We start from the raw sequence: 27,628 nt of genomic DNA, 5'->3' as shown, positions 1-27,628 counted from the left end.
TGAGTCTCTGCTGCTTGCTTGCTGATAATTATTTTTACAGCTTTTGAGTTGCTGCTAGTTACCGGTGGACAGATACAGGCTAACTGTTTCCCCGTTTCCAGTGTAAGTCTTATGCTAAGCTAACCAACTACAAGCCATAACTTCATATTTAAACATATGGCCTCCATTCCATTTAGTTGTGCCAGTAGGCCATGCAATTAACCAGAATGGCTTAATTGGAATTAGGCTATTGTTAGTTATGTAATTAATTACACCTATGTTTGACAAGTATAGTAGTAGTAATAGTAATAGTAATAGTATGTATTTCTCAGACTAGTGCCTAGTTAAGTTGGCTACTGTCCCATACACTGTTTACTTTTTGCTTACTTGTTTACTTGTCAACTGTGTATTTTTCTCATAATAACCCATAGACAAGGGTTTTTCATCTTTAATCCAATTTACAGGTAGCTACGCACAAGATATGTTATTAATTGTAATGCAGAGTGTGGAAATACGCAACTTAAACAGTCAGATTGATGAAGAACTGACGGACTGGCCAAAAGATACTCCAATATAAAACACAATACAGACCAGTCATTGCGGCACTTGAAAGATGCTTCTTGCCAAAGTATCTTGAGTTGAGACCGAGTCAGATCTCTCAGCTGGAAAGCCAGTTGAAGGAACTCTCGTGAAACCTGAACAGATAAAATACAAACATGTATATATATGGACTTACATTAAATGTATCATAAAACAAATGCAATTTACTATTTACTATCACACAAACATAATGACAATCACAGAGAGTGTCTCTCTTTTAAACACTTCCCATGTAAACAGACGGATGATGAAGGTTGCCACAATAGGTTTGACTGACCTCTTGTGTATGGGAGACATTAAAATGATTGGCTCATACACAGCAAAGCCTCGGCGGAAGTCAAACCACAACTTACAAACACAAACAAGCCAACAGTGGTCTGGCAGGGTACAGGCTACTTAAAAGTGATTCAAATTCATGGTTGAAAAGGACCGTAGCACCTTTGTGTACGGAAGGGAAACTGAAACATACAATGAGTGTTCCTTAGAGATAAGTACAGTTAAAAGCTGACTGGAACCTGTTGGGGCCTACCAGTTCTGGGTCTGAGGTGAGGCTACATAACATCCTGACAGTTTGACTGGCTTGCTGAGGCGTTGATGCTGTGGCTTTTCCTGGCCTTGCAGCCCCCTCGTCCTCAAACTGCAGGTCTCTTAGCACACCAAGACCTAAGGAATCTGCATGAGTGTGATGGAAATTTCCAAGGTAAAACAGTAAACATATGTAAAATATCAAATTTCCATCACAATGACCATTGAGCATCAGGGTCCATGTCTGTAAAGCAGTATGCTATGGGTAACTGCAAAAGTGTTAATACTACTCCTGACCTGCGCCTGAAGGAATCCCTGGCTGGGCTCTAAGCAGGAGCAGGGTAGACACTGTTTGGGTCTTCACCAGACCTGCAGTCCTGGACCATGTTGCCACAGAAATGGCTTCACTGCAGTTGACCTCTTCCATCACTGTAGATCCATGCCTCTGAACACAGTGCAGCTCTGACTGTACTGACTAGTGAAAAGAGAAGAAACAAAACCTCCTATCATAAATGCATGAATCAAATGCAACTGTTGAACCAAAGTACTGATGTAATCTTGATAATAGTGACTTAAAAAGGACATCCTCTTAGTGAGTGGTGCGGAAATCTGAAGTGACAACCAGCGTCATCATCAATTTTCAACTTCTACTTTTCTTGAACTTAGATACCAAAGAGTAAAAAAGTGGAATCTACAAGCCTAATATACCACCACATCCATAGGATTTTCAAAATACTGAGGTCATGAGTCAAAATCTAACAGTGGAACCCAATTAAAGTAATTAAATCCAAGTGAAGAAATAGTTAGATTTAAATATGCGGTGTCCAGTAATTTTGGAATTGGCCTATAGCAAAACCACCAGGTGCAGGTTTTTAATTGTATGTGACTGTAAACTCCCCCCAAGTTGCTAAAACCCCCAAAATTCACGTTAAAAAAAAACCCCTCCAAAACCCCCAGAAAAAGTACTTGTCCTTATTCATACCCATATTTACATACATTCTTAACAAAGACACAAGAGAGGTAAACTCACTGTATCTTCAGCTAAAGATACTGAATGGGGCCAGAAGCTTGCCAGCCTGGACTGCTGGCACTGTTTTAGATCCCTGCTCTTGAGAAGCACAGGTCCTCGCCTCTCATACCTGCTGGTACATGTCCCGTACACATCCGTCTGAGAAAGAGGCATTAAAGAAAAGTCTGATAATCACTCTGTGAATGCACTATATTATGGCAAGCGGATGTTAATGACAGTTATTGTTTGTAGCAGGAGCAGAGGTGGTTTTTGTCAGAGTAGAAGAAGTAGTTGTTGCTTGTTTTAGTTTGAATTCTCCTTAAAGACGGAATAGCTTCTGTATTTCTACATCTTTGAAACTGAACATGTCTTACATAGAACATAGCCCTCATCAACCCTCACCTCCTTTTCTAATTCCTGTTTGGAGGCAGTGCGGGAGGTCTGGAGCATGCTCAGTAGAGCCCTTTTAATGTTGAGGGCCCACACCTGCTCCCCTTCTTGATGACACAGGGCCGTGACCTTTCCTGCCTGGAGAGAGAACTTGAGGCGCGTTCTCTCCAGTGACTCCCTGGGAAACAAAAACACCCCAGATGAGCCCCCAGATGAGTACCCTCGAGACCCAACAACACAGAAAAGTGGAGCATCTGAACAGAGTATCACATTCACAGTAAAAACACTTGTAGCATTCCAAAATGATTGAGACTTCCACTTTGAATGCTGTAGACTGAGAACAGAAAACCACATGCATGTATGCAAAATAACTGAGCAGGTGAAGGCTAAATCATGCATTCATTCACACACTATCCTTTATAAAAACACACTAAATTGTATGAAATCTGCTGTATATTACCTCAAGCTTTTTAAACGCTGCACAGAGTGTTCCTTCTGAGGGGAAAGTCGCTTTATCTGTGGATTCCTAATCTGTCAGACAAGCATGTGCATAAATCATTGACTTGTTGCAGTACTTTATATACGTTTTTTTTCCCACAAACACTTTCATTTATTGCTGACCTGCATCATTAGGTGACACTTGGAAACCACGTCGATATCAACCACACAGTCCAAAGCCAGTCCATTCCTCCCAGCATTGGAGCCATGAAGGGTTGTGGTAATTGTCGTGCTATACCTATAAGTATACCTCACCCCGCTCTGATAGGACAAGTCAGGGGTAGGAATTCCTAGGTGAAATAAAAATCACAACATTCAACGAAAAGAAGTGTTTCAAATCGAGTAGTACAAATAACTGAATGTCTTACATGGAAAACATTCTAAAGTATTTATCAGTAAGAATGCACCATATTTCATCTAAGTAACAAACTAGATTCTCACCAGCACAAGTTGAATCACAGGGGTTTGTTTCCGTCCGAAAGCAATCACCTACTGTGTAGAAAATCTGGTCAGAAATCTCAGACATAATGACTAAAAAAGATCAACTTTTCTCAAAGACAGCCTGCCGACCTCCACACTGAACACCCAAAAGTCATGTCATTGTGACTCTTGGTCAGTTCATCTTTCAATAGTAAATGAAGTGACACACCAAGTTTGAATATCTCACAACAAAAGCCATAAAACTCACCATGTAGCAGATGAAAAATTAGTGTAACATGCAGACAACTGAGCAGAAACAAAGACATAGCCATATCAACCCCAAGTTACTGCAGGTCTGGCTGCTTCCAAGACTCCACATGTAAGCGCGATGAAAACCAAGCAGTGTTCACAGCCACTGAATGACCACGCTTGTACGTGGGCTTCCACAGTGACCCATAGTGCTCACATCAACCAATCAGGAAATACCCTCCAGGCTGGAGCTACAAACATTCACTGAGCCAATCACTTGACAGAGCGCCGGGCTTCATAAAAATTGAGGTTTTCTCATACCCCTATTAATTTGGACAGACATAAGACATGTGCCAACTATGGAGAAAAACATCAGTTTATTGCAGGAAAGTTAAACAGCTGGCAGTCTGGCAGCATATTATTCAACCTGAGATGTAGGCTAGTTTTAGACATAGCCTAGGTGCATTATGAAATGGTGGATAAAATAACAAGAACACCTTATAGGCTATAATACAGAATAGAACTACAAAACAAAGCATGTAATAATAATTAAGTGTTTATGTTATTATACCCCTTCTTCAACAATAAAATTGATTTGCTTTGAGGTTATTTAAGACTTCACAGTCCTTAATGACCATAATCAATAAGCCACACAACCAGTGTGGACCTAAGCTACAGTTGAGAGATGTAAACATAAGAAAAGAGATACCTCATTAGTGTCTGTGTTTTTGATAAAAAAAAAAAAAAAAGAGTAGAGACTTGAGGGCGGGGGGCTGTGGTGGCTTTATTACAATACAGTAACTGCCAGAAATGTGACACAACAAGCCCTCCACCAATCAGCCATGCTCTTCAGCCTCCGACTGGGCTAAAAAAAACTAATTCACCAAACACGCCTTTTATCCTCATCTCCTTCCCCCATCCTTACCCAAGCTGCCTACTTTCCACGATGCACCCGCCGCCGCGGTCCACGCCCGTGCTGCGACGTCAGCCACTGCGTGCTGCTGGTGAAGCTGCGTTCAAATACATGCAAAAAATTGTACTAAAGCTCTTCCTTTGAAATATCCCTGTTAACTCGCTTTCGTCCTAACTTTCAAGCAGTGTAATGCTACTAGTAGTGTAGTGTGTAACATTAATTGTGCAAATTTATGCTTTATTAGTATAAAAATATAAAACAAGTATACGTGTGAGTTAGAGGTATTATATTAAATCCACTTGAAGAACACAACTTAATGTCATATTTTAATGAGTCTATTCAAATAGATATTGGCGTAACTGTAGTGACAAAATAAAAGTACTAGCGCGGCCTTTATATAAATTCTAAACACAGAAACACCACCACACAAATTATAACTGATAGGCCCTGAACGCATCTTTAGTCCGGGCCAGGGGGCGTAGGTTTGACCGGCTTCTCGGAGGCTCAGACACAATGAACCGTCAGACGGTTAGGGGCACGCATGTTGGGCCGGAGGTATTGGCACGGTTTTAGCATACTATTATTCTCAATTGTGCCTTTTTTGTATTGATTTGAGTCTTTTTCAAACTGCTGATACACTGTATGGCGGTAACACGGCTCGGCTGGAAACGGTTGGGTTGTCGAGTTTGATGAAAACGAGGTCGGGATCAGACAACCGTTAGCCCCTCCTGGCGGATTTTTTTTTTCTTTTTTTTTCCTCAGCCAGCTAAACGAGACAGATAACAATGTCGTTGACTGCCTCGTCTGATTATTTCGCTGCCGAGTGTTTGGTATCGATATCCAGCGGGCCTGTCCTGCACAGACCCACCCCGGTCGCCCCCACCAGCCAGCCGGCCACGGTGGGCCTGCTCCCCGGGGAGCCCGACGGGTCGAGCGAGGATAGGGAAGTGCGGGAGACGCTGAGGCTTGAGGGGGCGAACATGATGGCGGTGGCCGGTATCCTCACCGACCTACACGGTAAATTCCGCCCCATGTCGGCTTACTCGGAGAGCAGCAACTCCTCGTGTGGTGGGGAGAGCGGTTACACCACGTTGTCCGACCCGACCACCCCTACCATGACCCCATCCGCCACCCCGATCCCCGGACAGCAACAGCAGCTGAGGGGGGGAGGAGGAGGAGGAGGCGTGGGGGCCCCGCGCTCCCCGGTGAAGCGACACCAGTGCACTTTTGACGGATGCGACAGAGTTTACGGGAAATCGTCCCACCTGAAGGCACACATCCGGACACACACAGGTACGGAGACAACAACAGTATTTTCATCAGCAGGTCACACGTTGTGTACGCACACAAAGGCTAAAGGCTAGATATACTTTGTCCCTAACTTCTGCTTTGTCGGTGACATGCACGCCCCATATTGTTATTATCATTTACATGATATCGCATATAAATCGGAAGTTGTGGGCTCTTTTGTGCTTTATGAGATTAACTTATAATAGTGGCAATTTTCCCCCCGACTTGGTACAATAACGTGGCCAAACAAAGAGGGAAAGACAGAAAAACGCCCCTTCAGAGACTCTGACAAAGAAGTAAACTAACAAAAGAACTGGGCTGGACGTTAAAACTGGTGACGATGGTCTTCCTCCGGGCCGGATTTGCATATGAAATGAACGTAAGACGAAACCTTAACGTCGAGAGAAGCCAGATCATTCTCGATCACAGCCTATCCTGTCGATGGCAGCAGCAAGTGCTTTTTGTTTTGGTTGTTCAGTGACTCTGGGTATCACCTCCCCTGCCTGGCAAGCTGAAATCGACTTTACTCGTTGCAGCGTGCACATTTATTGATAAAACGCTCAAAGAAGAAAGGACGCGTCCGATACTGGATGCGTACCCCCTGTGTTTGATAATCTACAAATTATCATTACTCTTTTATGTGTTTGCTGAAGACATATGAGTTTGTTGCATCTCACTTTGCGACCCATTTTAAAAACTTAGGTTCTTAGCCACCATGTAAAACGCTAGATATGGTTTGAAATAGACCCACCTCTCGTAATGAAAGCAAAACTCTGCAGCTGAGTTAAAACGTGCATGTGGTTTTTCGCGAAATGAAGGGAATTTGTGTGTTCGGGGTCACTGAGCAGGCGCAAACGGATTAGGGACAGGAAACGGCTCAAAGAAACTCTGGTGGGAACGCCCACAGAGAGTACTGCTACAACAACGTGGCCTGGCTTTGTGATCTTGAAAATGGCACCGAGCATCCTACTCGGTTATCCATGTTTTACTCATGTTGCCTGCATGAGATTAAGGCTAGCAGTAGCTTAGGAACACTAATCTGGAGAATATAAATCCCAAATATGTTTTGTCACGCATTAAACTATGTACAGATGAATATTTGTCTACACCATATTTCATAAAAGTAATGTAGGCAGTGGATTTGTGTCACTGGTATTTAATGTGTTAAAACTTGCTTCAGGGATTAAGTCATAGACTCCTACCAATATTTTCTTTATTAACATTACAAAACATGTAGGCAAACAAAACCTATTATGCCCGATATCGTTAATTTGAAAGCAGGTGATTATATTTGAGGAAAATACTCTTAAATAATAAAATGGACCACAGCTGTTACACATGTGTAAATTGCACATCTCAGAGCTAAGTTGATTCATTGATTAGTCTGTCAATAGAAAATTAATCATCACCTATTTTCACAGTCCATTAGTAAATATTTATTTTAAAAACATAACAAACTTTCAGCCTCTTGGTTGCACAGATTTGCAGCTTTTTTTTTGTGATACGTTGTAGGAAATTGAACCATCATATGCTATTTAACCAGTATTACAGTGTAACGCAGTACACTGCAGGTAACACTACACAAGTTTTATATTTTATTCATCTAAAAAATCACATGCATGCTTATTGTGTAAACATGGTGACTTTAAGTTACACAGTTGGTGTTTAAATGGTAAATGATTTGGTGGTTAATTGTTGTCTCTCCTCTGCCTCCACGCCACAGGAGAGAGGCCCTTCCCGTGCACCTGGCCTGACTGTGAGAAGAAGTTTGCCCGCTCTGATGAGCTCGCCCGCCACACCCGTACCCACACAGGGGAAAAACGCTTCCTGTGCCCACTGTGCGATAAGCGCTTCATGCGCAGCGACCACCTGATCAAGCACGCCCGCCGTCATCCGGACTTCCAGCCTTCCATGTTGGGGCGCAGCAAGGGCGCATCCTCCTCTTCCAGCCCAGCCATGCACCATTAGGATGGTTCGGGTCGGGGGATTCCCGGCAGGAGCACCGAAGGTCACAGTGGTTTCAAGTTAACCAGCTACAATCAGATCCACTGATTAGGATTTAGCATTGCTGTGTTGCACTCAAAACATGTGCACATGACACCAACATACACAAGCCAATACACACACACACACACACACAGAGCTGGGTGTGAGGGGGCCTCATCTCTGCATCCACACAGATGAGTCATGTGACCACTATCCACCTGCTCAACATAACTAGGGTTGGGTATTGAGAATGTTCCAAATCTATAAGAACTGGGGATTCGTTAAGAAATGTGCTTTTCGATTCCACTTATCGTTTCCTGAAAGCAAAGTTTGGACCTACTGCTCTTCATTTACATTGCCGCTTACACGCGTATCAAAGCACGTGTATAATGTGTACAGTATGAGGGACTCAAGCTAGCTTTCCAAAGTGTGGCTATGCTTCGCTACAGACTGTAATGATACAGTGAAATGTATTCACTGCATGAATATAAAAACATGCGAGGGAAAGTCCCATCAAACATAACACATTTGGCACAGAATGGAATAAAAATGAAGAGTTTTTGATGTCCTGTATCATCGCGTAGTGAAATTGGTTAATCCACGCAATTAAATACTGGACAAATCAAGGTACTTCATCACATTGATGAAAAAAAAATCTGTAAAACCAGTTGTGCCATAAAGCAATCCTGCTCACTGATTTGCAGCATGGCACACCAGAGAATATTTATATTTGTCTTTCTTTTTTCACCAAAAACAACAGAAAATACTTCATTTTCATATATACGTCATTTATTACATGTTTATGGCAGCCTAAACCGTATGAAAATAAACATGTTTTTGCTTTCAGTATACTTTGTTTTCTCTCTCACTCAGGATTCGATTGGAATGGGAATCATTAAGCAGATTTGAATCGATTAAATAAACCCAACCCTTAAAAAAATAACCTTATTTTCTCAAACTGAAACACTTTCACAAAAGCAGGGATTTTTCATGTTTTCTGTAATAATCTGCACATTCATCAGCCAAAACTCCACTGTTTTCTTGTGGTTAATTTGTAGATTGTTGTGCTTTTCACCATAATTTTTTTTTTTTTACCATGAGTAGCACAATATTGTGACGTTAGGTAACAAGGCAATGACTAGAAGTCTTTTAGCTTGCTTTTTTTTTAGCTTTGCTGATTTCATGTAAAAGTTTTAGTGGTGACACATTCCTTAATTTTTATTGCATTAGATCAAATCAAATATTAATTTTGCCAGAAAGTGGATCAAACACTGTTAAGGGGCTGTTTGCACGCCATCTAGATGAGTTACCCATGAAATGCTAACATAATACACAGTAGTGTTATGTCTAAAGCTGATGCAAATGTATATAAGCTTTAAGCTTTTAATATAGAAAACTGGTAATGCTACTAGCAGCAGAATTAATACATGTGATGAATTGTAGTCCTTATATTAGGGGTAACATTATACACTTGATAGGATGGCATTGCCTGTGAGTGTTTGTGTGTATGCGTTTTTATTTACATTTTTGTGTGTATGCTTTGGTATAAAAATATTTGGGAGGTGAGGCGGTGACACAAGATGAGCTTGACTTTCAGCCTGCTCCCTTCAAGGTAAAAGCGTTCAGGTGTTTCTTTACACGGTTTGAGTTTGTTGTAACTATTTTGTATGGGAATCAAAATTAGTATAAAAAGTTACATTAACATGGTCCATTTTGAAAAACTAATACCAGTAAACCTTTATTGAGGAGGACATTTTGACTTGTCAGAGCAGCAAAAGCACATATGCAACTAATACAGTTAGTGATGGCTCTATTCTGCGTAGGTGTGTCATTGAACCAGCATGCACAATACCAGGGGGGTGCCACTTGTAAATGGAATGCAGCCATTAATAATGTTCTTAGTTACACCTGTGTTTGACAAGTTGAAAATTTTTAACATGTTGGGAAAATAAATCAAAATAATGAGGATTTGTTTAGAACATGTAAAGTAAAAACTGGCACCTGAATATTCCTATATGCCAACATGTTCACTCATCCTCATGGCTTGAATTTCAGGACTAATCACTCAATTAACAATCACGTTTAACAGAATCAAGCAAACGTCAAGTAATTGAGATATTTAAAATCTATTGGAGTACATGCAGTGTTCAGTTCTGACTTATAGAGAGGTTAAATCTATTCATTTTCTTGTTTTTTTTTTTCTGTTTCCACACTGTTTGTCCAGCTCATGGAAATATTCCTTTATCTCAGAGAACAACACTTCTTCAGGAAATTCTGAAAGCCTTAAACTATGTCATAACTACTTTGCACCATGTTTACAGTTGGATCATTGTATAGGTTTATATGCCCTCTTGTGGGCTCATTACACATACTCATTATGCAATATGGCACTTTTTTCTTACAGGTGTATTTGGCTGAATAGTGTAATGGCTTGCACTGTTACTATGCCTCTAAAAGCAGGCACTGTGGAACTTTGCTGGTGTGTTGATAACCAATGGTTTAACTGCCTTTTTTTCCAAGTGCTTTAGATCGTGTGATAAAAAAAAAAAACTGGGTAGTTGTTATTTTTATTTATTTTCCTTTTTTTCCCTTTTTAGTGTTTGCTTAGTCATCCAGGCCATCTCTTTTTGTTTTTTATTTCCCTCTTAATGAAACACGCTTCATTTGTGTTTCCAGATGTGTTGACTTTGTCTCCTCCACACTAAGATCAAAGAGAAAGTCTGCACATGTCTTCCTCATTCATCTCTTGCAAAACCATCTACATGTACCTTTTCACTGTTTATCTCATTTGAGTGGGAGCTGTACTCGTTGAAACGAATGCAACGCTTTGAAATTTTGTACACATTTCTTTAGAGGTTCCATCTGTCGACAGCTCTGGGTTGCTGCTGGCAGTGACCTTGAACGCATGGACTGTTTAACGAAGGAACACACACAATATACTTGTTTGTTTTTTTACGTCTTCAAATGGACATAATCCCTCTCATCTCCTCTCACAGATGGGAGTGTCTACTCACACAGACTCTGTCAGGGTCTCAAAGCTATAATATCACAATAAGAACATACCTCACTGATTGTGTTTGCCGTGTCTGTACAAAATCCATCCAACCTGTGTTTCAGAAATTCCTATAAAGCCACTGAGCCTTGGGTTTCAGAAATGTGTTTTTATCAGCTCAATGGTCTATTGTGTACCAATTTCCTTATCTTGTCTTTATATGCAACATCACTACTACCTGTGTAGCAGCAGAATATCCTTTTCCCTGCCTCAATGAACTTCTGTTGTTAATTGATAGTAGCAAATTAATCTACTGGATAAATCCTGCAGCCCCTGTCTTTAAAGTCCAGCTGGAGTTTTAATCACCAAGGGAAAGACTCACTGCAGGCTGTAAAAGAAAATACCTGTAGACTGTCACTTCACTGCAGATTTCAATTGAAAAAGCTCAATCCAGATGCATTTGTTCATATCACTGAATGTGGCTTGATGACAGACGGCCATTATCTACCTTGGATTTCATTTTTGCTGCGCTGCCTCGCTGAGAAAGAAAAAGCGCTAATTTCTCTTGTCACCACACTAATTCAAATATGCACATTGTACAGAAACGGATGTTTTTTAAACTGATGCCTAATTTTTACATTAATGTAATTTTTAAAAGAAAATCCTCTTATCGAAGCTTTAGTTATGGGAAATAGGAGGAACCGTGGAACTAAATAATTGCTGCGACAAGCTGTTTTGATATTTATATTCTCAGGTGTCTAAAATTTTGAGCATTTGCATTTCAATATTTCCTGTTCAACACCTAAGTACAAGCATGTTTTATTTCTTTTGCTATGCTGATTAATTTATTCCAAAAATGTATAATGTGTGGTTTAATTATACTTTTCATAACTCATTTTGTGATATGGAACAGTACTAATATTAAATGGTTCCATCGTTTGCTTGACATGAGAATACCAGTGCTTTTTTTAAAAATAAAAATCCTTAAGTTTGATTGCTGTGTTCATCTTTTTGTGTGTGTGTGTTTTTGTTTTGATGAATCAGGGTGGACTATAAGTACATACAGGAAACATGTTTTTAAAAAGAGGTCAACAATAATAAGACATCAAGAGAAATTTGTTTATTTGAAAAGTACAAAGTGGCGTAGCTGAATCTAGGTCACAATCATTGACTGGCTGTAAATGCCATGATGACACTTACAGAAGTGACATCTTGACACAGTAACGCACGGCTGTTTTTGAACTTTAACTGGTGTGTTAATATGAGTAGCACGGCTGCATTTTTTAATCCAATTCTCCATATGGTTTTGTCCATTTTCCTGACTTTCCCAAAATTGTAGTTTTATGCATTAAATTTGTGTATTGCAACCACCATGACAAAAATGTATGACCAGTTTAATTATTACAATGTGAAAAGTATCAATGTTATGACATTTCTTTGTGTTATTACTACATACAAAATACAAAAGTTTATTTTCTACTTCTACTCAATCCTAAAATGTTTTTTGCTAAAACAATTTATCTGATTAAAAACTTTCTCATTATAACATGAGGTTTGGTGTGTTATATAAGTAATAAATCTCCATATGTTATTAGAACATAGTAATGACAAGAAAATATGCCATAATAACATGAAAAATATTTTGTTGAAATTAGAAAATTCATTTTTTAACTAGTAGCTGAGCAAACATCTTTTGTCATGGCCACACAAACGTAGGCCTGTTTAAGAAACAGGTGTATTTCTGGGCTTTTATTACTCAAATTTCAAACAGTTATTGCTTGAAATCCAGTTATCCTGAACAAATGTTACAAACAAATGGAAAGACAAACTGTTATTTGCCAGTCTTGGTCTCGACAGGTGGTCTTCTTTTGTGGGTTACCATCAAAGCGAAGTGGCAAAAATGTGTTTGGAAAAATACACCACCAAAGCCCAATATCATCTGTAATGATTAAGGCTTTAAGGTGGGTCTTGAAGAGGGTCCTTGTGTTAAAATGCAGGTTTGATAACCTTAATTGGTCCAGTTTTATGCTTACATGTAGCGTGAGTTTTGTCTTAGTTTGACAAAACTCATGATCAACATGAACACAAACTGAACTGTAGGGGGAAGAACAGATTTTTTAGGGGCCCAGCAGCTCTGTCCCTCTCAGAGTTCATCTCTGTTTTCACTAGCAGAGAGAGGAGGCCCGCCACCGTGAGCAGAATGAGACACAGGTCGAAGCCCTACATCATCAGTTTCCTGTTCACGTCGGTGTTTGTCTCCGTTTCTGTCCCAGTCTGTCTCCACGGCCTCGTCGTCCCAGATGGTAGAGGTCTCCGTGTCGCTGACGTAGCCGGGCTCGCCGGTGTAGTGCGTGGGGAAGAGCAGCAGAGGCTCCACTGAAAATGCTCTCAGGTCCCTCTGCTCGAAATACAGCATGTACTCGTCTCTGAAGAGTAAGGAAGGTCGACATGATGACTTTAGACTGAACACAAGTACATTTACTCAAGTACTGTACCTACTACTTCTACTCCACACAATTCTCTCTGAATTGTAGAATGTGGTAGTGTTTTATTCAATTTGCTGTTTTTCCTTTTAATTATTTTAACATTCGTTCATTTATTTTATGTCATTTAGAATTTTGTACTATTGGTTAGACAAAACAAGCTTTGTTAAGGTGTCACTTTGGGCTCTAGGTAATTGTGGTAATTTTTACAAACTAAATAATCAATCAATAAATAAAGAAAATAATCAGCAGATGCATCCATGATAACAATAATCATTAGCTGCAGTCCTGTATAAAATAGTTCACACAGTGAAATGCTGTGTACACATTAATACATTAATAATAATAATTTATAATATATTGATCCATAATATAATAGTAGCTACCATTATTCTGCATTGAGTGCTTTTACATTAAATACTGTAAGTATACTTTAACCCACCTTGGATAACTATGACCTGGATGACAATACTGTAAGTACATTTTCCCTATACTATTTGTAATTTTCCTTAAGCTTTCAAATTCATGACTACATAATATAGCATTTTACAGTGTGGCATTAGTACTTTTACTTAAGTAAAACATCTGAATACTTCCTTCACAACTGATGTATATACAGTAGGTGAGACTCACTTGGGGTGCTTGTTGAACATGATTGGTAGGAACTCGTCCACTGGCAGCATTTTGCTCAGGGGTTTTGCCAGCAGGAGCTTCTTGGCCCCATTCAGTGACACGACGTAACCCAAAGTCCAGTAGGAGTATCCTGGGTGCACAAGGTTACTGACTCCCTTCACCCAGTGCTCTGGCTCCTTCACCTGCAGCCGCTTACGGCCTAAATAACTTCACGAGGACAGAAAAGTAAGTAACAGGTCTGTGGTGCTTTAAATAAAACATCATACAAAAACTGCAACAAGTCACTAACATGAGATCCCATTCAAGTCCCACTCTCTGTACATTTTCCATGATAGTCACCAGCCTGCTGCAAAATCTGGGCTCAAATCTTACATCGTCCTCCAGCACAAGCACCTGCTGCAGTTCCTGCTGCACCACCTAAGGGGGCGACACAAAACAGCCTGAGCCTCTGCAGTGGCATCAGACCTCATCATACACTGCCACATCAGCTTGTGTTTGGTTCATAACAGTATGGTTGTACCTGTTTCCAGATGTTGTAGTGGCTGAGAAAGCAGCCAATCTCCCCTCTGGTCAGCACGCGGTCTGAATATGGGTCTTTGTACCCAGGCAGCATGTCTATACCCATGGACTGCAGCTGAGAGGAGTTCAAGGTTCTGTGGAAAACACGAACAAATATATTTCCTCTTAATTACAGTCTATATTTTTCTGACAGGGGAAGTCTAATATTCTACTGTCAATATGCAAAATATACTCTTAAAAATTATTCAAACGGTCCTCAACTACTCTGTTCGTTTGTGTGTTTTCTAATTAATAGTACCGTTCATAAATAAAGAGCATAATGAAAGTGGTAGAATTTACGGCACATTTACTCATACATTAATGTATCTGACAAATTTGAGGTACCGGTACTTGAGTATTTTCCAACTTTACATGACATTAAATCGTAATATCTGTCAACTGCACTCCGTCTCCAATTTTTTGTTACTTTGTAGATGAAGATTTTACATAAAAAATACATAAGATGAATATACAGTTTAAAATGTGATGCTTTGTTATAACTGCAGCTCAATCTACCTTGAAAAAAGCAGTTGGCAAAACAATCTCAACTCACTGCCCACTTACTTGCTTATTCTGGAGTTTTCAACCGTATCACATGGTATCACATGTACTTTCCATGTTTCTGAGCTCCTCCTGGACTTCTGATCCAAGGTGATATAAAAGTTGGCTTAATCTACAGGACCATTTGATTGGTAAAAAGCTCTCGCTTCAGTTGTAGTAGAGTATTGTTACATTTTGGTAATACTTTTTAAGTATCTGAATGCTTCTTCCACTGTAACTGTAACTGTATGTCGTACTTGCCATCCACGGCTTCTGTCAGTGTAGTGTTGATACCGAGGACAGCCAAAGTACTCAACATCCTGTCCCGCCGATCTGAGCGGCGCTTCAGATTGATCAGAAAGATCTAGAAGTGAAGGAGAATAAAATGACTGTTCACTTGATCAGCACTCCTTAACTGGAACATATCTCTTTAGCGATAAATATCTCTGTACCTCATCAAATCCCATCTTCCCTGGTTCTTTAGACAAAGTGTGCACATAGCGTGAAGGCTCCACGGTGTACGCAACTAGAAAGTAAGATCACACATGCCACATTTCACATGAAGTATAGTGAATGTGCACTTTTGAGAACAGTCCTTTGGTTTCAAGGGAATTTCTTACATCAGTTTAACATCTAACTGATGTGAAACGGTCAGAGTGGGAAATGAGAGGCAGTGGGCTTTAACAGAGGAGTGAGACATGTGTCAGGGCTGTGAGAGCAAGAAGGACCAAATATGCTCATACAGGCCAAGGAAATACTGAGCAAAGACTGAAGAAGAACCACCACAGTGTATGTGCAATTAGAGGAAGTGCTTACTGAGTGCCTCTGTCAGCGTGTGGGTAAAACTCTCCTCTTCTTCCTCCAGTGTCTGGTCTTGTTTAAGGGGCACTGGTAAATATCCATAATGGTCCTTGTTGCACACATACATCTGAACTCCTGCAGTGGAGCAGACGGATCAGGTCTCAGTGCAAACACCTTATCATTATTTCAAATGCCATGACAGATAGATTTCACCTCTAATGGTTACCATACCATGTGGAAAATGATGTAGTGATAAAAGTCTGTCTAAATTAAGATATATAGACTTGCAGATATGATTCTGCTATTATTAAGGAGAGTGATAAAGTTATGAATTATCAGTCATAAAAAGGGTTCATATTTATATGTGCAATGATTATATGAATTTAAATTATATCATTCTATGATGACTTTCTAGCAAACTTCTGTTTCTACATTTCATATGGTATAGTAACTATTACTTTAATTATTAACTTTAATTTACTTTTACCTATATTTTTACACAAAATACATTAATCAACACCTAAATGTAGTGTGGTTTCATTGTTTGCATTAACTCTTGATTGCTATAAATAAGGATTAGTACTAGTGTAAGCACAGTATATACTGATGTATATAAACAGACACTAAAACACAAATTTTATTTCCATAAATTTACCAAAGAAAAACAAGAAAAATGCATCATTGTAATGCCATCAATTGTTCAAAGTATGCATTCTGTTGCAGACTCTGGCATCAGTTCGACAAAGGTCTGACCTGCTTGCCTTGCAGAGAAAGCGAAGACCATGATGTCGTCTACGTCGTAGGGGTAGTCGGGGTGAGGAGGGTGGAAGGCCAACGCTCGGCTGGCTCTGCGCCTCAGGTCCAGCAGGTAGATGGAGTGCACCATGGTGACTGCAAAGCAGCCCTGCCGCTTCCATTTACGGATGGGAATATACTCTGGGGTTCGTCTGTAGTAGCCCTGTGTGTATCAGAAGATCAGTGAATATTCTGCACAGCAAGTAAAGTATATTCTGTTGTGGTCTCTAAAAACCTTACCTGAGGAGTCACGCCACACCAGAAGTTGGAATACAGGCCTTTTGAGTCCAACATGGGCGCCACAATTGTCAGATTCTCTGCTATCATGTCAGATAGCACCTGACGGTTTGTCAGCAAGTTGTCACTGTCCACAAACTGAGGGACAAATAAGAAACATTAGTAGATACAGTGGTGGGATTCTTCATTCTTTGTGACTTAAGAGGCCTTTTACTATCTCACCAATATGTAGTCTGTCCAAAGTCGCCTGGCAGCTCTAAGTGCTGCCTGCTTTAACTTCATCACATGAGTGAACCGAGAGTCGGGCCAGTGTTTGGGACCCTGCTCATCCGCATAAGAGCTGAAAGAAAGCGAAAGTAAGACTGTATCCTTTAGGATCAGAAGACCATTCGATGTCAGGTTAACGACTATTCACATAGTCTATTAATACTGTAAATATGATTAAACAGTATCAGGATAGTGGATAACAAATGGAGTTGCTGCTTCAGAGATTATTTTTTGTAGTAGTGATTCACCTTGGTTGCTCCATGGTTCTCCACTCCACCGAATGGTACAGGTGTTGAACTCCTTCCAGCCACTCCTGAAGCATGGCTGTGCTGTTGTCCACACTGTGGTCAGAGGCTGCCCTGAGATCACAAGGAACATTACTGAACACTGACTTCACCTCTCTCCTTACTTCTCTGGGCTTTCTTTCTTTCTTTCAACTCTCTTTATGTAGTTTTCTCACTTGTCTGAGAATTATTTGTTTATTGATGAACAGTATTGCAGAATGTGAAGAATGACATTTACAAAGTGCAGTTAAAGTAGCAAAAATGTATTGCTTATGTTGTCATTGATAAATCACTATCATTAACACTATTGCTCATTGTTTTTTGTCAGATCTCTAAATCAAATCAGCACATTCTCATTACTTGAATTCTTACAGAAATAAAATCTTCTATAAACCAAAAGGGTAAGTTTTCGTGGTCTTTCCAGAAATATTTTTGAATCAAATGATCAATGCAACAAATAAATGTAACTTTACCAGATGACAATGCGGTCCTTTGGGTAGTCCAGCCTGTCGATGCATCCCAAGAAGTAGGGGAGGCTGTGTTGTGCGTTGCGTGTGAGGATGGTGATCAGCACTGTGGGCTTCAGCAGCGAGGACTCCCGCTGGGCCGTTTGGAGGATATGATCAGGTGGCAGCTCCTCTGTGCTGCTGTGCAGGAATAGCTTCCCTGCTAAAATCACACAATAAAATACGAATCCCACTAAACCAAGAGGCATATTTCCAACAGGGCACGTTGATGTCTCCGTAGGCTCAGACTGGTGCAACTGAGGGACAGACTCTCACACACACATGATAACTCACACACACACACACGTACACACACACACACACACACACACACACACACACACACACACACACACACACACAGGGAGAGAGGGAAAGACAGAGAGAGATTGAAGAAAGCCTATACAGATATTAGAAAACTTTTATTATTATTATTATTATTATTATTATTAATAAAGAGTATTGTAAAACATATCAACAATGTATCTATAATGTTTTTATAATCAATTAGGCCTATTTGCTAATTTTGTTTATTTTTTCACGTTTATCCTCAATTTATAAATTTGTTTCATCTTGCTTTTAATTCGTAAATCTATTAAAATATATAAATATATAACCTAAAAAGATGTGAATAAGAGAGAGAGAGGACTTAAATTAATTTACCTTAAATGTTTCAGTAATTGTGTGGATATTGGGCCTTTTCTTCCCTGAACGAGGTCTTCAAGGCAGCGGTCTGGGTCTGACAGGCTGCGCGGAAAACAAAAATGAGTCACATTTTCCTGCCGGACGACTTTCACGGTAGCACGCCGACAAACTGAAAAGTCTTCTCACACATGTCGTGACAGCAGCAGTGTGCCCTGAAGGTTAAAGAGGCAGTATTTTGAGTCTTGAGATACGATAAGTAATTAAGATGTCGGACGTGTCAAAGAAACCTCCACATGCGAACTGGATCCTTCAGCATCCAACGGTGAGTGTTGGTGGACCAAAGTGCTGCATTCAGATGTCTGACGCTAAACCATGTAATAACCAGAGTTGTTTTTGTTTTGTTTTTCTCGTATTAGTATCAGCAAATGAAGAATCTGGAGATTGGAGACAGTGCACAGGTACATGCAGCTTTCCTTGTGTACATGGATCTTGCTGAGGGTGAGTTTGACAAGATTGTGGAAAATTTTAGCAGCAGCCATCACGTTTTTGTTTGTTTGTTTGTTTGTGTAATAAGCATAGAAGGGGAACATTTCATAGGCTGATAATCCGGATTTGTTTCTCTTTTATTTATGATTTTACATTTATTTATTTATTCAATGGATCAGTTGTGTTTTCTGTGAATTCTTATCTCCCAACATTGTGGTTTACATATGGTCCACACACTTAATAAACTTACTTAAATTAAGAAATGTGAAATCCTTTCATTTAATTTTAATTAAATACATTGTATCTGTCTTAAAACTTTCAGTTAAACATGTTAAAGGCAAAAAGTAATAGAATCAGCATTTTAGTGCCACCATGTGCAGTGGGTGTGTAAGTGTAGATTGTAAACATCATCTTTGCTTATTAAATCTCCCTAATTCATAAAACAGTTACAAGGACATGAATATGATGTTCTAAATGGTACAGCCCTGCCCCTTGTACATTTACAGTATGAGACCGAGACATCTCATATGTACATAGACGCAACCGAGTCATTTTAATGAAAATAAAGGGTTAACTAGGGTAAAGCTTTACTCACATAATGAAAATGTAAATGTTATGTATTCAAATATTCCAAAATAGATACTATTTCACAAGTATTTGGCCAGCATATTTTAAGAGGTTAGTATGTATGTTTTGTACTAAACCCTCCATTCATGCATTCACTGTACATAATTCAGATTTGTCAATGCACATAAGTTACATAGCATATAAACCTGTGATCCTTGAATTGGTGTCTAGTGCATGGAGAATTTGTGCAAAAATAGGCCAGCCCGAGAAAAATTATTAAATGAATAATATGTCATAAACAGGTGGGGAAAAGGTCTGAAGAATCTGTATTCAGTGGCGAGTTTGTCTTATCAACAAAATACTTCATCCCTGTAATAACGTTTGGAGGAGACACTACAGTTAGCCATAGACACACTGTGTTTCTTGTTCTCCGCAGTGCGTCGGTGGAAAGAAGTGTCATGTGTCAAGAATCCTGAGCTGCAGGTGGTTTTGCTGGAAGGGAGGGAGAAGGAAGGAGAACCCATCCAGACAATTCTTCCGTTGCCTGCTCACAGATCTCTGAGCCACAAAAGGTAATGAGACACAGCAGAAGAGCTAAAACTTACTGTCACATCCTTCTTTTGGTTTTACTGTCACAAGTTGTCTTCCCAAATTTCCCAAACTTATAGCTTCCTCCTCTCTGCTGTGCAGCATACGTCATGTGCTGGACAGAGGCTTTCCCATGCTGTTGTGTGCTGTAGCTTCTGACTCCACCCTGGTCTACCAGAGGATGACGGATGGGTTGGTGACACCTGACCCTCCTGTAGGTCCCTTCCAGGATATGGGACGCCGGCAGCACCGGAAGAGACGGCAGCAGCGCTGAGCAGCTGTAGTGAGAGGACACCTTGGTGGTATTGGGGAACCATAGAGGAGCAGAATGGGACAGGATGTCAGCCGGTCGGTCGGTCTGTCTTTGTAAGCTGCTCCTTTAAAAAAAAGTCAAAGGTGAACTGACATCATGGCAATGGGTGCAAATACTCTGAACCACAGTGCCCTTCTAGTTGCTGTGAGGCCAAGCCTATGATCCCCTCTCAGTAAGAAACAACTGGTAACATCATAACAGTGAAGTCAACTTCAGTTTTGGCTTGTAACTCCTTAAAACCTTTGCCTCATTGTCACCAGGTGAGTGAGTGAAAGCGTGAGTGTTAATTGAATAATTTGCACATGAGGTGAAGAGTTAAAATTAGAAGAGTTAAGATTATACAGTAATTAACAAGAAAAAGAGATAGTTTTGTGCATAAATGCATAATTGATTTCCTGTTTTCCTCACTTCTAATCGTCTTGAACCTGTTTACCTCTTACCTTAGTTTTACCACACACAAATTAATAGACCAACATGTAAGGCTGGGATGATACAGAGACTAATTAACTATGTACTGAGGGGAACATTTTACAGTTGAAAAATAAACTTATCAGTGCTCTCTGGTGAACAAACTGTGATGGCGACACTGTTTTTAAATGACGTCAGTCATATCTTGTTAGCCTTTCTGCACTGTTATTTTTTTGTTAACATTGAAATCTCTATAAGATAAAGCACGTGGGAGAAGTTTCCCTTCGGGTATTTCTGAAAGAAAGGCTTTCTACTTTATAACCAAGTAGTTTTGGTGCCTAAACTTAACCAAGTTTTACGGATTTCCAGCAGAAAGCCCTGATGGAAAACTTCTCCCATGTGCTAAGTTAAAATTGCCTCATTATATCAGATCTACCATTGTATTAGCTGGGCTGTAATTCATACTGGCATTGAGCTGTCCACTAATGATCTTATCACTCAATTTATGTGTTTAGTGAGCTCCAGTGCACGGTTGCTGATGCTAGTTTGTTTGATATAGTGCCTATATACTACCATTTGTTCATGCACTAATGAGGTATCAGTTTGCTGAGATGCCATGAGGATATAGTTGATGAAATAATTAATCTGGCAGGTTGTTTTCTTTAAAGTAATACAACAGTGTCAGCTGTGTGGATAAGTTACTGAAAACACTTTTAATTTTTCTAGAAAAACAAAAATTCAACATAGAAACCAAACACGACAATCTCACACTGGTGAGCGAAATACATAATCAGACTTATATGTGATGTAGCAGTGTCCACCCTGTTGGGTTGTCATGGAACAGATACCAAAGCAGGGGACATCAATAACCCTGCTGTGTGAGTGCACAAGTGTCTTTTTAATGGTGCAAGGAAGGATTTGACAACATAAGATTACAACACTTCAACCCTGAGCCTTATTCAACATAAATACTCTACATTATAGCAGAAACAGACATGGACAGACAAACACTGTACTGGCCAACGTACTGTAGAAAAGAGGTTCATACTGTGTCTTGGAATGCAGGAAGTTTCCAGCCCCTTTTCTTTTCAGGGAGGCATTCAAGGATGACATATTCAAAATGATTCAGATAGAGACATTGTTTTCACTGTGTCCACAAGAGCACTGCTTGCATCTGGTATTGAAACTTTATATTTGCAACAGTCAGAGTGTTTCAAACGTCTACCGAAAGTCTCCGTGACAGCCATGTACATTGGCCTTCCAGGACTTATCCAAGCAGGGAAAGAAAAGCAAGTGTATCTTCAAATCCCAGGATCTAGGTCATCCTGTGATGGCATCACTAAGGAAGCAAACCTAAATGTTCTCTACCATTGGAGAACCTTGAAAACGTATAAATACTGAACCATCTTTGATTTTGGTGGTCATTTTTCTCTTGGTTGATACATGAGCTGGAACTAAAGTTGTGAGCAGGAGGGCAAAAAGGTGCTTGATTCAAGTTAGTAATCCAATTTTCCCAGGCGTGTACATACAAGGGACAGTCCCTCCCCCCCGGTCATGGTAACACATGGTACGGTCCACCCGTAACACTGGAATAACAGCTCTTTCATACTGGGACTGATGGACACATGACCATAGTGCTATGTCATATCTTCCTCCTCTGAGCAGTAGTCCCGGCCCTGTAAACAAAACAGAGATGTTAATGTACATCCCATTTTTATCCTAATTTAATGGCATATTTATTTCTTATTTCTAAGGCTTATCTCAGTTAAATTGGTATGACAAAATCAATATCATTCCATCATTGATATATATCATGCTACTGCAAAAATAACATGTAAAATATTCAAATGAACAATGAATGAAATGGACTGTGTTCCACGGTTTTGCTTTGCATCAGACCCAGTTATTCAAATGCAGAAAACAATACCTTCAATAAGTAATTTTGTTGATAATCATTTCATATCATCACAATACTGTATCATGGCACTGAAAGTAAATAAGTAATGTCAGTATCAAACTGACCTAAGGATCAAATAATTTTTAGCTTCGCTTACTTACCATTATGAAAGTGAGGAAATTAAATCTCACACTACTACACTACAAAACGGTAATGATGAAACAATTAATACTTCTTTCTGTACTCGCCATATTATACAGATATTTAACCAACATACAGGGACACATTTATTAAAAAAGAGGCCAATTAATTTCCATTAGTAGCCTCAAAGAACAAAAATGCAATGCAGCTAACAACATAAAAACACCTTTTCATCTGTGATTGACTATAGGGATGTGTACGTGCATGCAGCAGCATTATCTCTGACAGGAAAACTAAATTCTGCCTACCATTCAGCGTTGCACTTTATCACTGTAGTTTATACAAAATGGTGGAATGGCCTTCTCTCGCTACACGTAGACGGTTACATTTGTGTGTTTTTACCTACAAGGCACTCCTGTGCAAATTACCCAGTTATCTTTGCAGCTTCTTAACTTTGCGGTCAGCAGTTACCAAACACGGTCCAGCTGGGTCCCCGGGGTTGTTTCCAAGTTAAAACTGCCTTTTCATATTGTGCACCCTCAATATGGAACTCCTTACAAAAGATTGTCTGGTTACAGGTGCTAGTACCACTTAGGGAGTTAAAGTTACTGGTTGTAGATGTCCTTAAGGAGAAGTGTAGATGTTTCCCATTGGCTGAACTTTGTAAGTGTATGTATAGGTGTCTTGGAAGATTTTTTAATTTATTGTATTGTATCCCTCTCCTTTTTTCCTTGTATGTGTACACGTTCCTGGCAAATAAAGCTGATTCTGACTATTTGTTTTGCCACGGATAGATACTCATTTGGTGTGCTAGTGAGTATTTCCGGCAGCAGGGCGGTGTGTGGGGGATCAACTCAAAATAAACTAGAGTGCCTGTGCTCAACATGTGTAACTGTGTGGCTCATAGATGTGTTTCTAATAGTTTGAAAACAACAACAGAGCTTCATGCCACACAGAAATAAGCCATATGAGGCATTCGATACACGTATAATCAGGAGTGGACTGGTAATCCATACCGGGCCCGGTGGGCCGACGCACCTCTGGGGTCGGTATAATGTAAATTATTTATTTATATAACTGTTGGGCCAACGTACCAGCCCACAGAGCATGGAAAGCAGCCCATTGGTTCATTTTCTGTACTGACAATGGGCTGGCCCAATCACATCTCTTACTAGCCCCCAATCCCTCCCCCTCTGTTTCTTGCGTCGTGAGACTGCTGCCGCCTAATGTGCCTAAATAACAAATATGTTTGCTACCAGGGCTGCAGTAGTTTTAACATCAGCTGAAGTACCTGATATTATGCAGCCAGGGCCACTTGAAGGATTAAAAGAGAGGCAGAGGAGGAGGAATTTATCAGCGAAGCAGAGGGACAGAGTGAAATGGAGGAGAGGGGAGGTGAAGCGGTAAGCATGGAGTAGCTCAACCTGTTGGGAGGGAGCAGGGAGGTAGGGTCATAGGTGTCATCTACTCTGGGGACACTAGGGACATGTACCCACCACTTTTTGAAATGGCAGATGTTGTCCCCATCACTTTTTGAAAGCACATTTTCGAGTGGCCTTTTATTGTGGCCAGCCTAAGGCACAACCATGCAATACCCATGCTGTCTGATCAGCATCTTGATATGCCACACCTGTGAGGTGGATGGATTATCTCGGCAAAGGAGAAGTGCTCAGTAACACAGATTTTGACAGATTTGTGAACAATATTTGAGAGAAATAGGCCTTTTGTGTACATAAAGTTCAGCTCATGATGATTGGAGGCAAAAACAAGTGTTGCGTTTATAATTTTCATTATAAAATTTTAATATTAAGTGAGACTGTCACCTACTGCTGGTGATCACTCACTGCCAAACAGTGCAGCATAAGATATTTGATATATTGTTTGTGTAGTTGTGTAGTCACAGTTGTTTAATGCAGTCTCAACTTTGGCTAACTGTCCTAATGGCTGACGTTATTTTGTCAGCATCACGTTGGCTAATCCCACACTGCTGTAAAAATTAGGCCTACTTGTACTTGAGTATGAGTTGTGTACTCCGTGCCACCTCTTATCACCAGGGAGTCAGTAAATGAGAGGGAATGAGTACACTGATCCACTTGCACTGGTGCACTTATCCAAGGCACTTCCTACTTAGCTTTATAGTGGTTTGGGGAAATATTACAGTATATTTAAGAGAACTGCAAGGACGGTTTATTGGTGAGGAGTGTCCGACCGATTGCTGTGGGCTGCCTGGACCAAAAATGCCAGAGCTGATTTTTTGCCCCAGTCCAGCCCTGCGTATAATTAGATTGTGGAAAATTCATTGTTTGGTCATTGTTTGGTCTTTTCATGGCATTTGATTACAATGAGAAAAATGTATAGCCTTATACCTTATACTTGATTGCCCCTCATGCCATAAAACAATAAAACTCCTTAAAAGGCCCAGGCCATATAAGTAAACCACTCCTCTCATCAGTAAAACATGTTTTCAATAATACTACTTTGAAAATTGCACTGGACATGACAGGTTGAGGCTGTTTTGAGTTATTGTTACGTCATCTGCTGTGTCCTCACTCGCTACGGATTTGCTGCAGTGATAGGATTAACCTCCCTTATGTCACTTAGCAAAAAGCAAAAAGTGATGCTCCAATGATGGGTTGTCATTCCTTACTTTTTCAATTTTCTCATCCAACATCCGGAAGAATTCTTGCTGACTCTCTGAGGAGTGGATGCTCCTGCGATGACAAAAAGCCCAACAGGTTACAGCCTTGCAGTATAACTTGGGACGTCAGTTCAGGTGATGACTGGACGAAAATTGACCAAAGGTGCTACTAATACGCAACATGTAAAAAGATGTTAATGATATTGTAATAACACCATCATTCAGTGTCACTTACAGAATCTTTCCATTTCCATTTGACCCTGTTTCATCTATGTGTTGACCTTTACCAAGGAGAGCACTCTTCTCCTGCAGGACATCAAAGCAAACATGTACACACAATCAACCATATGATCAAAAAGTTGTCTTATGTCACGTTATTCAGCAGAAAGTGAAAATACAGCATGAGGTAAAAACACACAATTAACTAAGTTCTGAAGTTGCCTTATATATCATTCTATAATTATATTTCAGACAGAGCTGTTTATATTAAATAATTCAACTTTGAGTAAAATCTAATACTGTAAAAATATTTATCTTTGGATTTATTATTCTTATTTATTTATTCTATATATTATTAACTATTAATGTTTGCACGGTGCTCTAGTATCGGATTAAATATGTCATGACTCATTTTGATTACAAATTGATAATTTTTACAAACCGATAAACAGGATCCAAATTTAAACACATTATAGACAAAGTAGAATACAAAGAATACAATAGGCTCACTCACAGTGCTGTCCTGGCCGTCCACTCCTCCCTCTTCTCCACTGATGTACTTTACTTTCTCCACTCCTTTCATCTTGTACTCATCTGTGACAGAGTGGGAGACAGAGAGGCAGAGAGGAGCACATCTCCCCTTATTAATACGTGACAGCAGAAGCGGGCAAACAGGACGACCCACTCACAGCCGCTCTGATCGGCACAATCCTGCGGGTTAATAGCCCTCACAGTTCAGTACTTGGCAAAATAATTATATGCTTGAAGTCTCATGCTCCAGACTAAATCCTCTCTTAACAATGCTTGGCAAGCTGCAAACACATAAGTTGTCAGCCTGATTCTCCTCTTTTCTCTGCCTCTCCATCTTTTCTCTCACACATGCACAGCCCTCTCTCCCACGCATTTAGAAAGGAGGAATTAAAAATACAGTTATGATGCATAGTAACCACGGCCTGATGGACACATCACATTGTTGTAACACTTTAGATTAATGCTGTCAAGTTCTTATTATAGCTCTCAGATAGTTTCAGTTCATCTGTAGCAGCTTTAATAACAGTGCATTGCCCCGGGGCACTTTCTTTTGATTCAGTGCTTTGCTCAAGGGCACGTAGGCAGAGGTGGGATGTAATACCAGCCATCTTTCAGTCCACAGCTCACAGCTGGTTGGTTACTTTACCATTTGGTTACTGGCTGGCGACTTTTACCTCTAGGCCATCTGAGGTGCTACCTGTCTTACACATGATGGATGTGTCTTGCACATGATGGTAGCACCATGCACAGGTGCAACTGTTCGACCGTTGGTGTGCACCTGCGATTAATGAAGCACTAATTAAGGTGTCTGTGAAGATAAGTTTTCCAAGGAGGGTTAAAATCAAGAGTAACTGGACATGGTTGAAGGCTTCTTCAGAACTTCTTGCATCAGAGGCAAAACACCTTTAAGTATCTTCAACCAAGTCCAGTTGCCCTTAATTTAACCTGTGAAATAACTAATTAAAGGTTTCTATTAGCATCTGACAGCTTGCCAGTTTACTAGTGTTTAAAAGTCCATCCCAGCACTTGTAATCACTGCTAACTATTTTTCAAATATATTTGTATTTACAGTGTATCATCATTAATGGTAGTATTATTATTTTATTGAAAGCACAAATTTAATAGCCCTTTAATAATGTGTGTATATATGTGTGTGTGTGTATATATATATATATATATATATATATATATATATATATATATATATATATATATATATATATATATATATATATATATA

General features: G+C 39.9%; 5 protein-coding genes across 11 annotated transcripts in view; 2 read left to right on the top strand and 3 right to left on the bottom strand.

Annotated features, from left to right (window-relative positions):
* The window catches only part of LOC123972095, a 44,895-nt gene extending 39,194 nt beyond the window's left edge, over positions 1–5,701 (bottom strand). For 3 of the 6 annotated variants that reach the window (XM_046051327.1, XM_046051329.1, XM_046051330.1), the window contains exons 1-8: positions 3,443–4,324; positions 3,125–3,291; positions 2,964–3,034; positions 2,516–2,681; positions 2,135–2,272; positions 1,402–1,579; positions 1,109–1,251; positions 571–674 (exon numbers count right to left, since the gene is read on the bottom strand). In XM_046051327.1, coding sequence (XP_045907283.1) covers positions 571–674; positions 1,109–1,251; positions 1,402–1,579; positions 2,135–2,272; positions 2,516–2,681; positions 2,964–3,034; positions 3,125–3,291; positions 3,443–3,527 — 1,052 coding nt within the window. In that variant the 5' untranslated portion in view covers positions 3,528–4,324. Of the gene's footprint in view, positions 1–570; positions 675–1,108; positions 1,252–1,401; positions 1,580–2,134; positions 2,273–2,515; positions 2,682–2,963; positions 3,035–3,124; positions 3,292–3,442; positions 4,325–4,379; positions 4,391–4,595 lie in introns of those variants that run through there. The other 3 variants (XM_046051332.1, XM_046051331.1, XM_046051333.1) reach the window with 3 other exon arrangements.
* Positions 5,053–11,845, top strand: zgc:153115 (uncharacterized protein LOC768186 homolog). Its single transcript, XM_046051340.1, has 2 exons — positions 5,053–5,876; positions 7,597–11,845. Exons 1-2 carry the CDS (start codon positions 5,369–5,371, stop codon positions 7,839–7,841), a joined length of 753 nt encoding a protein of 250 aa, XP_045907296.1. The 5' UTR covers positions 5,053–5,368; the 3' UTR covers positions 7,842–11,845.
* Positions 11,846–11,956: 111 nt separating this feature from the next.
* LOC123972892 (procollagen galactosyltransferase 2-like) lies at positions 11,957–21,488 on the bottom strand. Its single transcript, XM_046052643.1, has 14 exons — positions 20,259–21,488; positions 18,619–18,702; positions 17,923–18,118; positions 17,414–17,524; positions 17,121–17,238; positions 16,902–17,036; positions 16,620–16,824; positions 15,882–16,001; positions 15,518–15,591; positions 15,323–15,429; positions 14,488–14,620; positions 14,257–14,384; positions 13,968–14,174; positions 11,957–13,277 (listed from the first exon to the last, which is right to left on the bottom strand). Exons 4-14 carry the CDS (start codon positions 17,485–17,487, stop codon positions 12,995–12,997), a joined length of 1,584 nt encoding a protein of 527 aa, XP_045908599.1. The 5' UTR covers positions 17,488–17,524; positions 17,923–18,118; positions 18,619–18,702; positions 20,259–21,488; the 3' UTR covers positions 11,957–12,994.
* tsen15 (TSEN15 tRNA splicing endonuclease subunit) lies at positions 18,734–23,892 on the top strand. The gene is made up of 4 exons (XM_046052646.1): positions 18,734–18,922; positions 19,017–19,098; positions 20,090–20,225; positions 20,344–23,892. The coding sequence occupies exons 1-4, from the start codon at positions 18,866–18,868 to the stop codon at positions 20,513–20,515; spliced, it is 447 nt and encodes a 148-aa protein (XP_045908602.1). The 5' UTR covers positions 18,734–18,865; the 3' UTR covers positions 20,516–23,892.
* Positions 21,657–27,628, bottom strand: part of zgc:55943 (uncharacterized protein LOC406337 homolog) — a 9,337-nt gene continuing 3,365 nt past the window's right edge. For both annotated transcript variants that reach the window (XM_046052647.1, XM_046052648.1), the window contains 4 exons: positions 26,372–26,451; positions 25,874–25,944; positions 25,648–25,711; positions 21,657–22,638 (listed from right to left, as the gene is read on the bottom strand). In XM_046052647.1, the coding sequence (XP_045908603.1) occupies positions 22,600–22,638; positions 25,648–25,711; positions 25,874–25,944; positions 26,372–26,451 (254 nt within the window). In that variant the 3' untranslated portion in view covers positions 21,657–22,599. The remainder of the gene's footprint in view (positions 22,639–25,647; positions 25,712–25,873; positions 25,945–26,371; positions 26,452–27,628) is intronic.

This window comes from Micropterus dolomieu, linkage group LG06, assembly GCF_021292245.1.
Source record: "Micropterus dolomieu isolate WLL.071019.BEF.003 ecotype Adirondacks linkage group LG06, ASM2129224v1, whole genome shotgun sequence".
Lineage (NCBI taxonomy): Eukaryota > Metazoa > Chordata > Actinopteri > Centrarchiformes > Centrarchidae > Micropterus > Micropterus dolomieu.
This window is presented reverse-complemented; position numbering and strand designations above follow the sequence as displayed.